At 40.8% G+C, this 13,674-nt stretch overlaps 1 protein-coding gene across 11 annotated transcripts in view; it reads right to left on the reverse strand.

The window, feature by feature from the left end:
• Positions 1-271: 271 nt before the first annotated feature.
• The window catches only part of ATP11B (ATPase phospholipid transporting 11B (putative)), a 65,363-nt gene continuing 51,960 nt past the window's right edge, over positions 272-13,674 (reverse strand). For 3 of the 11 annotated variants that reach the window (XM_041718234.2, XM_012575693.5, XM_002196467.7), the window contains 2 exons: positions 8,732-8,865; positions 4,072-5,148 (listed from right to left, as the gene is read on the reverse strand). In XM_041718234.2, the coding sequence (XP_041574168.1) occupies positions 8,763-8,865 (103 nt within the window). In that variant the 3' untranslated portion in view covers positions 4,072-5,148; positions 8,732-8,762. Of the gene's footprint in view, positions 2,478-4,071; positions 8,866-11,952; positions 12,076-13,674 lie in introns of those variants that run through there. The other 8 variants (XR_004368693.3, XM_012575700.5, XM_012575696.5 and 5 more) reach the window with 5 other exon arrangements.

Genomic DNA, 13,674 nt, shown 5'->3' on the forward strand with positions numbered 1-13,674 from the left:
TGTGGAATATACCATTTCAAGCATTTTTCAGTGTTCAAAGGAAAAGTGGCAGGAGTCTGAGGAATAAATCAAATTAGGGTGAGGAGCCTGGGAGGGTGAGAGAGGAGGGGGCTGTAAAAATTGTGGAGACAGGCCCAGATTTGTTACCTTTTTCTTGCTGGTGATTTCTCCAGCCCTGCTCCTGGCTATTCCTGGGCCAGGGTACAGCAATCCTGGCTTTGCTCTGCCATCTTTTCCTCTACCACTTACATAATTAAAACAATGACTCAGCTAGAAGTGAAAATTTTATTTAATAAATATAATTTTCATAAACCATTTTCAAAACAACTACTGACCAAGCTGTACAAGGAGCAAGCACACAGCCTCACTGACAGAGGAGCAAAAATAACACGAGGCAGCCACAGTGTCAGAGGTCCAAAATTCTTTGTATTACTTATTGCTCATTTCCAGTGGGCAACGCCCCTAATCTGCCTAAAATTAAGGATCAACAGCTTTTAAACAGTACTTCTTGCAGAGATGAAACCATTCCAGTTGTTTTCTTCAAAGAAGCAAGCTCAATCCCTCTTCAGTGAAAAAACAGGAGTCTAGATGATTTGTTATTTTTCTATGCAGAAAACCTGCAATCTGTCATGGGGACTGCAACCAGGAATTGCAAAAATATATTCTTTGAGATAGAAATTAAGATCCTCCTGGAGCAGAGGGCGCCTCAGTTTTAACCACTTTCAACTACATGCTCCACAGATCATCTTTTACCCTGTTGTCAAAATGTAAAAAGGGTAAGAACTTGCTGCAGTTTGAAGTAATTTCCTTGAAAACCACTGAGGAGATGAGAACCCCCAGGCCATGGAGGTGCCCGGCACGGTCTCTTCCAGCCAAGCCTCGCTCTGCGCGGCTCTGTCCCCGCACGGTTCTGTCCCCGCGTGTCCCGCTGAGCTCTTCACCCCTCCGGGGGACACGGGCAGGCTCAGCCCGAGCCGGTGGTGACAGCAGCGTCCCCAAGGAGCAGCACCCACGGCTCTGAGCCAGTCCTGACGCCTTAGGAGCAGCCCTGAGCTGAAGGGAGAGAGAAACCCATGGAAAGCAGAGGCCTGGCACATCCCCGCTCCGAAGCGAGGCGTTCCCAGAGCAGAAACCAAACCGAGCCACCAGGAACCAACAACAGGAGCGAGGAACTTGTGAAACAACCAACAATAAAAACATTTGCAGAAAAAATCCCAGTCCAGAGCTGCAAAGGAGGGAATCTGGCTGGGAAATAATTTAGGAACAGGATAAAAGCTAAAATGAGGCCCTGGTGAAAGGTCAGCCCAGCTCTAGGAACGGCTCCTTTAAGCAGTGACATCTGTGTGAAACAACAGTGGTGAGGGCAGTGACAATGGTGAGATATTAGGGATTCTACACACACACACAAAAAATAACCTCAAAATAAGTGGTTCAAAAGCACATTTTGCTTGAGCACTTTGGAAGACTGAATTTCACCAAAATTACAGATATTTAGAAGTACCTAAGTATATATTTAGATAGTATCTATCTGCAATAGCAGATAGAACTTATGAAAAATAATTTAGGCTGCAACTTTGAGACATTTCCAGCACTAGAAAATGGTATTTTACTCCTATAAGAAATTACATGTGCTTAACATGCATTCTAAGTTGCAAAAGCTTTTCCCAAATCATTCTGAAAATGAAAAATCAAAGTTTTCGGCATTCCTGCCTTTGATGCTTCTGTTCCCCCTTCCCTGCTGTAATCTTAAAAAATACAGAGTATTTTAAAGCAGAATATTTACACTTTAGTTTTTCAGCCAATTCAGAACGTCTCAGGTTTTTTTCCACTGCATCCTCTTAAAAGCATTAGTTTGGCAATTAAAATTGTTTTCCTAAGTAACAAAACCAAACCCTGTTTTTCCCAGAGGCAGAACTGACCTGCAGAGAACACGATCCCATTGGGGAGCTGCTGTGGAGAAGGTGCTTCCTCAGGGACACTGCATAGTAAAGTGAGTGTACACCACTCTTTGAACTACAAACATCTACTACAGGCTCTTATGGATTTCAAGGCTAAAAGGTAAATAACAAAACTTCTCCTCCCCATGACAAAGCCTCCCCCACCCATTCACATCTGCACTGGGAGGTGAATGCCAGCATTACACTGAATTTTAGCTGGATTTTTCAGTTTCCCTCATGAAGGAACTGGCTCCTACACTTCAGCCATCAAAGAAATACACCAAGTCTTTCTTCCCTGAATAGGAGCATTTTTAAAAGATTTGTGATATCAACACAGAACCCCAGTGACTTCCACACAAAATATTTGTCACACCAGAAAAAAAATCTGTCCTTAAGCAAACCACATCTATGCACTTACTCAATGAGACATTACTGACTTAAATTTACTGCAAATAGAAAAATATACCTTGGCCGAGGGATGGATTCTTAAGTCCTTCCTGAATTGTTTAAATGCAAGTTTCTTCGGTAACCTTACAAACACTGGGAAAAGGGAAAGTACGGGGAAAGGGAGGAGAGGAGATGGAAGGTTTTAAAGAAACACATAATGAGCGCAAATTATTCTTCAATTACACAACTGTGCTGCTTTAGTGCAAACCTACTCAACGCCCTGGTGTGATAAAAACCAAAATCCATCACCTACAGAGCTGGGCCAGTGGAAATGCTTGGAGCGGGGCTGTGGCAAAGCCCCACAAGGAACCTGCCCGGCCCTCAGGGTAGGACACAGAAACACACGATGGATGAGGGCACACGGTCACACACACTGACAGGACAATGCTGTGCCTCACACGGACAAACAAGCACTGTAAAACACAGCTAAACAGCAGATATCTGATTAGAGTAGTAAAATAATTCTGTATTTGCTAGGTATCCATGGCAGCATGAAGACTCCTAGGAAGAGAAACTACAAGGAAGAAAATTACTATTTTAAACCCAGGTTCAAGATAGATATGAAATATAAAGGAAGTTACAGGAGTTGGTGAAAATTAAGTGTATTTTGCTACTAATGCAGATCTGGAGGGGACTGGATGGATGGCAATCAGGGTATTGCCTCTCCAGCTGGATCCAGGTTTTCAGCCCCATGCAGTGGGATTAGTCACATGTTCATACCTGCTGCATGAGAAGACAAGGCTCAATTTTAGTGTTTCTTCATCCCCATGGCACTTGCTGGGGGGATCTAGTGCACACTGACAATTTCAACCTCAAGCTTCACTGCACTCAGGCATCTGAAGACATGATACAGAAATGTACTATGAATGTTAAATTAAACACTTATTTCAAAGGAAAGTATTTTGTTCCTTCTTCTTGTCTCATAATTTATTTTTAAAGCTTTTTAATTTCTGAACTGATCTTCACCTATAACAGGGAAAATCCCTTGTGTGTTGCACGTTCAAGTCACTAGAAATTTAACAACAAAGTTGCAATGACAATTTCTTTCCTACACAGACGTTGCCTTGAGCACTGAGATCTTGTAAACTCCCCAGTACCTGCAGCCTTCAGGTTTGAGAGAAGCTGCCAGGCACTAATGCAAAAACAAAGCTCCAAAAGGAGAGCTGAAATAATCCCAGTTAATCATGGGCAGGAAAATGAACAGCAGAGCTGTTTAGAAGTAAGGAACATTTGAAGGATGTGATCCCAGGAAAGTGGAACCTGTTGCTTTACTCATTGAACTTGGGATGACAAGAAGGTTACACTCCCCTGGCAGCAGCCCAGTTACAGTCAGCCAGGTTTGCAGCAGCCCAGTTTAGAGTTTTTACCCAGAGCTAATTTTAAGATGGATCTTTACACTTTTAACTGTCCGACAGGACACGTATTCCAGTTATTGATGGGATGTGACTGGCAGAGTTGACAAAAGGGGTTGTCCTGGAGCAGCAGCACTTTTCCCAGTCCCCAGCCATGAACAGCTCCATGCTGAGGCACCCTTGCAGCACCTCCATCTCCCACATCCCAGGACAAGCAGTGGGTTCAGCTGCCCTGGCTGAGGGAACAGTGAAATGCTGCTGCTCCCCAGCCCCCACCACGCAGACAGGTCTGTACTGGGACAGGGGAGGCACCTGCAGGATGCACCACCCAGAGCTCCAACTGTGCAATTTGTTTTTATTGGCATACTTAGGTATCAAAACATTGCCATCAAGGTCTCGGATCCTCCCGATAGATGAAGATAATTAAGCATTAATTATATCTTCAAAGTACAACGTGACCGAATATAAATACATGAAAAAGAACAAAACATGCAAAAATTCCCCAACTTTAAATGGATTAACAATTCAAAAATTTATGCTAGTGAGACTTCTGCTCAATCCACCAATTCTTAAGAAGTTTTTTCATGTCAGGATCCAAAACTATTAACAAAACATACAGGGCATAAAAAAAGATGACCGGTTTCTGAATTGTACTTTAGGAGAATAGTGAGCTGTCGTATTCCTTATTATTCCAAATTACTGATTTGTCACAGGTAGCAGTGTTTTTCAAAGCAATGGCTAATATTAGCCACTCATACACCAGCATAAATATTTGAATTGCATTGAACTCTCAACATTACTAAACTGATTGCTTATAGAATACAGTAACTGTCCAAAGAAGTAACAAAATTGATTTGCAAACTGCTAAGACAGCATCTGCAACACAGCTCAAAATGAATGTGTGTTTCAAAGGAAGGGTCATCATTAAAAACATAACTTTTAAAAGTTTAATTGTGGAGATTGAAATTTGACCACTCAAGTTTGGGAGGAGAAAGATTTCTGTCATTGCCCTACAGGGACATCTCCAGTATTAAATGTAGGATTCCAATCTTGCTCATACAGCAACAAAAAGGATCAAATTGTCAGAGGTAAAAGCATTCCTTAAAAAAACCCCAAAAAACCAAAAACTTATTTAGCAATTTGTAGATATAATTAGAAAAAATCCTGGAAGCAATTGCTGTGCAGATTTTGCCAGGCCAGACAAGCCCTGCCTGGACTCAGGAGTCCTCTGGGCTTTCCTAGGGCACGCCGGACACTGAGCTCGCCTCAGCACCTGCTACAGGTGTGTGAGCACCACATGGCTTCCACAAGGCATTCAAAAATGTCCCTGTCAGCAAGTGGCTGAGTCCATTGTGGAGAGAGTCAAGATGCTCCTGTCGTTGGCATAGAAGGGATCCGATGAACTCCATGATCTAAAGTAACAATAAAAGAAAAGTTTGGCTGACTGGGAACTTGTACTTGTACTGGGAGGTGAGGAGAAAAGTCTATGAGAGCAAAAGATAGAAGTGTTATGAGAGCAGGCAAATGTACCTCTTGAAAGGACTAATCTACTAATTTCATGTAGGTACCTGCAGTTCATTCAGACCTTTGGAAACAGAGGCCAATTTGTGCCTGCTGTGTAATTAGCACACAGCTACAGCTATTTCCATCACTATAAATTAAAACAACCAGAGGTTTTTATGCCTATTTTGCAGCTAAGTTTTGGTGCAGTGCCTCAGGAGGCTGCCTGTGTACAGAGGCACTGTGAGGCTGTTCCAGCAGAGCCCTGTGGAGCACACAGCCAGCCCTGGGAACTCGGAACAGCCGTGTCCCAGCAGGAAGCATCCACACTGCCTGAACCCGGGGGAGGAAAAACTTATCTACAGCCAGGAACCTGTTTCATCCCTTCCTGACACACTTCAAAACATCAGGGAACCACCCCAGACGTCACAGCTGCTGACTCAAAGGGGTCTCACAATGTCTTTCACTTGAGGACAAATTGCTGCTTGGGAAGAAATACTGTTCTTGGCTGCACTACAGGGCTGTATGGGAAAGGCTGAACAAGTTTGGAAGGCAGGAAATCAAAACACAACAAGCTTATCCTCCAAATTAGGCTCTGTCAGAAATCTGCTGTTTCTTTAGAACTGTTCCATCCAGTGCCTTGACACAAGAACCACTAATGGGAGACCCAACAATTCAGCAATGATTCCTACTGTACAAATGATGTATGTGATCCAGCATTCTTAATATTTTAGTGACTGACAAGTTGACAGACAATTTAATGGAACAGACAGACAAAAATGCATTTTAACATACCACACCACACCACACATTTTATATTCTAACTGGCTAATGAAGCTATAGAAAATACTTCTCAAATACATTTTACAAGCAGTAAATTAAGCACAAGATTCTATATTCCTGTGGCCCGCTACTCCAAGCATTTGTACGACTTTGATTCATCAAAGTTTTTATCAAAATTTGATACAATGTTTGATTTCATGTTATCATATTTGACAGAATATCAGGAGCAGAGAATAGACCACCAGCTGGCTACAGCAACATTATTTAAAATAGTGCTCTTCATTCTACAGCACTTGCACAAACATATTCATCAGCATCACTTCAATGAACAGAAATAATTTGCAGCTACTTCCTGGTTGAATACTTAGCTGTTTTATAGAGTACAAGTACACAAAAGCCCATCCTTTTGGGGACTGCACAATCTTCTGGAGATTTAGATAAAAAGCAAAGCAGTTCAAGCTCATGAACAAAGTCTAAACAATTTTAAAATCACCCAACAGTTTTCTTAATTGTACCTTTGGCATTTCACAACTTCTAACTGCTTTATGTGATATAGGCAATTGGTAATTTAAAAAAATGAATAAAGACTTTCTCATATTAGCAAAAAGGTGTAAGGGAGAAAATGGTCCCTTGACTTTTAGACCAGGTTTTAAGTGTCAATACTGAGTGGAAGGAACTGAAATCACTGGAGAAAATAAATATGACCGACTTAAAAAAAATCTCGTGAAAAAAACCAGAAGATTGTTCAGAACAATTTCAACCAGAGGCAGATGCAAAACCCACAGAATTCAAGTCCTTAGTGTAGCACCAAGATAGTTTTGCATATTTATTGAACTTAATCCTAATTTCTGTGTTCTAAGAACTCTAAAATAATTTGGCTAGATGGAACTTCATCTGAAAACTACATGAGGTAATCAGAAAAGAAACCTGACAAAAAGCAGTCTTGAAAAAAATGTTTCATATTCTGTCAAATACGAGTTAGCTTCAATAAGTATTTTTAAAAGTTCTTAAGGAAAGAAAATTTGAGAGGAACAAAGAGAAAATTGTAAAACTGCAAATACATTGCAGAAAACAAAACAGAGAATACCTACCTTCTAAGAAGACTACAGGTTACTAAGGCAATTGTTAACTAACAATCTGCCCTCATTAGATAACAATAAGTGAAACAAACTAGCATGAGAAATTCCTCATTTAGAAAGCACAGTTTTACAGAGAAGTGAAAAAAACCCCAGAAAAGTTAGAGCAACTGCTACCAAAATGCTGATTTTTAGACCAATTAAATGCTCACCTTGTAGATTAAAAATTCTATTAAACTGTTTATTTTACACATCATGCCCGCTTTCTACACAGCAAGTTTGAATTAAAAACGGACTTAATCGTAACAGTTCATTTTTCATGTGGAATGAAATTTCTTGCATACTCATACCCTAGATTTGTAGAAACATTGAATAAATTTCATAAGCAAGCCAGAAGAGAGAGACTGACTGAAAGCACAGACACCATGTTCAACACAAGAGTTCCAACAGAGATGAGCTACAGACCAGGCAATACCTAAAGGCAGAATCAGAGCTGACAAAGCTGTCAGGGTAAATTACCCACACGAGATTTGATACCCAATGAATGATATCACAACCTTTAACTGAAAGAGAAAGTTCTTCAAATACAAAATGAGTTTCCTTGAAAATGTGTGAAGTTCAGTGTTTTCAAATTTGCATTTTGACCAATAAAGGACTATGATATCATTCAGGGACGAAGATTACGATGTACAAAAGACTAGTTTTATTTCTACCCCCAAATATTTCCATATTTGTTTGCTATCCCTCTTTGTTTGGAAATGGGGAGATGGCACATGAGAGGATTCAGTGAGAGCTCCTCTCCCAGTTGGGCTGACTGCAAGAGCAGTGTTGCTCTGCAGACATGTTCAATTACTCAACATGCTTTTACCCCACTGATGTTTGTTTCACACCTGGTTTGTGAAGGAAAGATTTATTTAGCACATACTTTGGAATGGCACACATGATTTTGACAATATACCTTCTGGAACCCAAAAAACATTGAAAATTCTTAGAACCTGAAGACTCCGTTCTGTCAATCACTCTGATTTTAGAAATAGATTATAAAAGTTATACTACAAAAATATTTCATCTTCATATCAATCAATGGCTGAAAGATTTAAAGGCTCTCCTCCTAACAATGAAGTTAGGGGGGAATTTAAGGGGGGGAATGTGAGCCTTTTGTATACCTTCAGGAGTAATGCAAGCTCCAAGGTAAATATTTGGAGGTTGTACATCAAGAACCAAAGGGAAAAGTCTTTCGACTTTACAAACAACTCCTGATTTGTGAAGGCAAAAAAGTAATCATAAAAGGGAGAACAAAAACAGGAGCAAGGCTTGACTTTCTAAAGAGAAGAATGAACAAATCAAGAGAAATTACGATAGATACAACACAAGAGCTTGTAAAGCCAAACTAAAAAACACTTTAACAGAAATATTTTGAATACTGTTTTTCCCCTCCCCATCCCAAAAGAAACCACTCCGAAAGAAACAAGAAGTTAATCTTTTAGGATGAAAAAAGTACAATAAAGAGTTGCAGTTTCTACTTAGATAAGCAAAACCTGCAGCTGGTTTCTAGACATCTATTGCTGCAGGCTCATCGGGTTCCAGTTTATAGGAGAATCGTCTGCAGCAAATGCTATTGAGAGAAATGCCACACCTGTTGACCCGGGTTGGGCTACACCTTCCCATCAGTCGTTCCAGCATTCTTCTAACAGATGTGCATGCTGTTTCCCCATCTGAGAAGCAGCACATGGAGTCCAAGCAGTTGATACCTGAACCTGCCTCAGTAAGCTGGAAAGAAAAAATTAAAAAAAAAGAAAAAAAAGAAAAAAAGAAAAAAGAAAAATAATTACTCACAAATTCTAGCAACGAAAAAAACACTTAGGAAAAGCAGGTTTTCTTAGAGTGTTGAATATTTTTCAATTTTATAGGAGAACTACAATAATAATATTACAACTCTCTAAGGTCTACATACACTAAAATTTGTTCTTCCCAACGTTTGAGTGCAGCCTTATTGAGCCATGGAAATGGTCTGGCACTGCATCTGCCTAACCCTGGAAATGAACTGCTCAGGAATTCCCTCCACCAAACCCCACAGCAGAGCACATGCACTTCCAGCTGGGATGCCTTGAGTCACCTCTGCAGCAATTTATTCACCTCTAAAACAATTTATACCAGCTCAACCCTATTTCAAGGGAAATTTATCAAGACAAAGCTTCAGGCTGCAGAATACAACACAGCAAGCTGATCCCAAGTAATTCTTCCTCAAGCACACGATGCAACTTCCTAGAGTAATTGACATTATATCACTACCATAGATACCCTTGGCTTGGTACAGAACAAAAGCACATTCCTGATTGTGTGAACATGGTTTATCCAAAAGCAAACAAGGCTGATGTCAGAAAGGTTCAATCATGTTCATGCCAGCATGAAGAATAATTCAGCATTAGCATAATAAACTCTTTCAACAGCTCATGTTTTGTAGGTGAGGAAAAAAAGGAATAAAAGAAATAAAATTAAAAGAAAGCAGCAACAGATGTATGGGTGTAAGTGCCACCTACCAGTGTGCTCCTCTACAGCACTGCTGCACCAACTGCAGCATAACTGGAATCTCCTGGTTCTACAGAGAGAATATCCTAAACTGACTTCAGTAACCATTCCAAAAAGAAATAAAAATATGAAGTGTGGGGATGCTTTTTAATTTAATTTTAAACACTCCATGAGAGCATCCTGTTAAACAAATACTAAACACAGAGGCTGAACTTTACCTTCTCCTTGCACCAGGAGAAAGAATTCTGGGAGGAGGCATCCTAGTCCATGACAGGATACAGCTCACTTAAGACCTTCCTACAACTTTTCACTGTGACACCAAAGGTCACTGAGTGTTATCTGAAAATTCTATTTTTGAGCCCCCATTTATTCCACACCACCCACAGTTGCCAAAAACTGCAAGGAAAGCAAAGAACCTCGAGAGTTCCCTATGGGAATGGTTTACTATGAGTGGCCACACTCTCTTTCCTAATCCCTCTAAACAGGCAGCTGGGCACATTTGCAGCTTTACAACAGCAAAGCAGCCTACACAACAAAGAAGAGGCAGCTAACAGAAACAAGAGGCTTTTGGAAATAAAGAGAAAAATCTTAGCTGGCAGGACAAGGAGGAACACACGCAGAACTGTTTCCATGCACCTTTTTCTGTGCCTGCCCCTTACCTCAGCCCCGTGCCACATTCCCCACAGCCCCTCCAGACCTTCCTTCCCATCACACCACTCATTGTGATGGTCACAGAAGTGTCACTCAGCAGCTGTTGGAATGTACAGGATTCTCTACAAACAGAGCCCCCAATCCTGCGGATGCTGCGCCTCAGAGGCCATGGCTGAGTACAGGCACAACACACTTTAACTCACACATTCATCTGGGGGGGGCTTTGGGACACAGAAGGAACATTTACTGTGACAATGAACTTCTGTACCTGAGAGGCAGAAACAGAAGATTTTGCAAGTGACAGGTCTGAAAAGGGTTCTGGTTAAAAGACAAACAAAACAAAACACACCTCAACAGAGCCTGAGTCCCTGAACACCCTCACATGATGGCCACCATGACTGGTTCCAGCCACAGAAAATACCAGAATCAGGAACAGCACACTTTGCAGCGCTGCAGCACCAGCAAATATGACATTCAGAGCCACCTCAGACTGTGCTCCCAGAACTGTGACACAAGAGATTACACAGAGCAGAAGGAATTCCCATCTGGAGGTCAGCAGGCAAACCCCCTGCTGCAGATGGAGTGACCTTCACAGCTGTGGCCACAGCAATACAAAACTGCAACAGTGCTATAGTCAGGATTTCAAGCAGAATATTTAGTTCATCTATAATGCTCAAGCAGACCTTTAAATTTACTGCAGAAAGTCACATTACAGTGGCTGTATGCTGGATCAGAAGAACCAGAACATTTTTTTTCCTTAGAATATGTTACCCTGAAAGCCAGGAGTCCTGGTATTATCCCAAGACTGTTAGAACGAGGAAGCAAGAGTAACCCAAAGGAGCTTCCAAGGAGCAAACCCTCAACTCTGGATTTCAGAGGACTAATGTCTCTTTTTTTGGAGAATCTCCTTTTTCTTCACAAGTTAGATATAAAAAGCAAGGATCATGCTTGAACCACAACTTCTGGGAAAGTTGATGTCACTTTTTAAAAGAATGGCAAATAAGACCTTACATAAGCCTGGGAACAACAATTCTGTTCTGTCAAACTCACAGTTAAGTGTAAAGAAATGCTGTGAGAACATTAAGGACAAAAAAACCTAACTAAATTTTATATGTACATATATTGTTTATCACTGCCTGATGAACATGGATTTTTGTATTTACATCCACTACCTGGAAGGAAGATATATATGCTAGAGAGTTTCTTTTCTCACGTGCTCTCTGTGGAGGACAATTATGGTCATAATTTAACACCCAAGTAAAACCTAACATGGCAAGGGAGGAAGGCATAATGTTCCCTGGAGACCTGAAACAACCCTCAGGAAACACAAGGCAGGAGAGACAATGCTTTAAAAAAATTAATGAGTATAGAAAAATACTAGATATTACTAATATTTGGGTGGCAAATAAAGTATGTTTATCAGGTAAGATCTAGAATCTCAATAAACATAATACTTCATATGAGAATGGCCCAGCGGATGTAATAAATCAAAAAGCAACTGAGGTGCAGAATTAAAGAATGATTCAGCTTGATAAAGAAAAAAAAATCCAACATTCTATGATGCAATTTTTCTTGTAGATGCCAAAAATATGGGTATTTTGGAGATGGCTCAATGACTGTCTCTGTATGAGAGATGTAAATAAACACACACACATTAGGGTACAGTGGGAGTACTACCTAGTGGAGGTAAGAACTGTCGGGCAGGCAAGATGGGTCTAGCAGCTGCCTACTGTCCTCCCCTCTGTGCCTGCTTTCAGCAAAGTCACATGCTGAGCTGACTGAACCCTTATCTTCTTCCATCTGGAAGGACAGAAAAGCAACAGATCTTATAAAGCACCATGCTTGCATTGACTTAAAACAGTTACCATTGTCACAAGAACTTTCACAGGTCTGGTGTTGAGAGAACAAGGCATATTTACAAGGTCAAGAGGCAATTTTTATTTTTGGTGGATCAAATGTGGTTTCTCAGTGCCCAAGTGTTAAAAGTGTTTGGCCTTTTTGTGCTCTAGAGACTACAAGAAGGAAACCAAACAAATTTGGAACCTATCTAAAATTCTTACATTTTGGAGTTTTATTTGTTTTCCCCCTCTAACAGAAAGAACCATTTCAGTTTGTTTGTCTTACTGCAAGTTATTCCACAAGACAGACACTTCAACCCAAGATTTAATCACACTGAAAAGTTGGGGCTTTGAGGAATGGGGAATGCGTTTAATCCTTACACCAAGTTAAGGACACAGCAGGGTGTTCTCCTGAGCCCAGGTCCCAGCTGCCAATACTCTGATCCCACATGGATGTTTTAGAAAACTGATATGAGATGGCTACTACTATTCCACAACTAAGTTAAAGCTTGCTCCCTACTGTAAATCTCTATCTTTAACCCTTAATATACCATATACCAAAATCCCAAACAATTAGATTTAAAATTTTTAAAGAAAATATATGGGAATGTTGACATCTAACAGCTTCAGTGCCCTGATGTTTTTATCACTTCTTTCTTTTTCTACTCTTTGTATTAAATGAACCTACGAGTGCCAAATTATTTCATTATTTCCAAGTCATTAGACAAAGGTTTCTTCAGGTAAGTAGTATGTGCACTTTTGTGACTGAAGTCAAATCCAAAATGGTGCATTCTTCCCTCATTTCCTCATCTTTCTGTGACAGATTCTGTAGATCAGCCAACAGATCAACACTAACCAATGCTAAAACAATAGACAGGTCTGTAAAGGAAGAGATCACCCTTGATCAAAGTGCAGCACATCAAGATGTTCTGGCACACCTCATTAGTGGGAATTCATGCTTCCACTGGGACAGTTTTCTCAGAAATTGCATGTTCCTTACAGAAAACACAGACTGTAAAAGGAACAGAGACTGCTCTGCTTTTGACACGACTCAGCTGGGCTGGGTCAGACCTGAAAGCTGTAGGGGGGAATCCTATGGAACAGGAGCTGGAGTTTAAAATACAGACAAGGACTGAAGGCCTTAAAGGCAGGGCCTAGAGCCTGGAGCTCTGGAGACAGCTAAAGAGCAGATCTGGACTGAGGTGAAGGGAAAACCAGGCAACAGCAGACTCATAGGGCTGGAGATGGGGAAAGAACAGGGTTTGGCTGTGACAAGGCAAATGCTCCAGAGCCCTGGATACAACACTGAGCACTGACAGCCTTCTCTGTAAATAAAACCCTTTTCTGACGTCTTACATTTCCCCAGTTCTGGGTACAGTTCATACACACTGTCCAAAGGTAGAAACTCTGTAAACACTGTTAATCCCATCAGTAAATAGAATTAAAACATCTGTCCAAGCAACACTTCTCAAATGTGGCTTAAGACTTCTGACACTTCTTACAAAGCACAGGACATGTAGAAGACATGCATGCACACAGAACACTTCCTTTACAGATAAAA

Source organism: Taeniopygia guttata, chromosome 9 (genome assembly GCF_048771995.1).
Source record: "Taeniopygia guttata chromosome 9, bTaeGut7.mat, whole genome shotgun sequence".
In the NCBI taxonomy this organism is placed as follows: Eukaryota; Metazoa; Chordata; class Aves; order Passeriformes; family Estrildidae; genus Taeniopygia; species Taeniopygia guttata.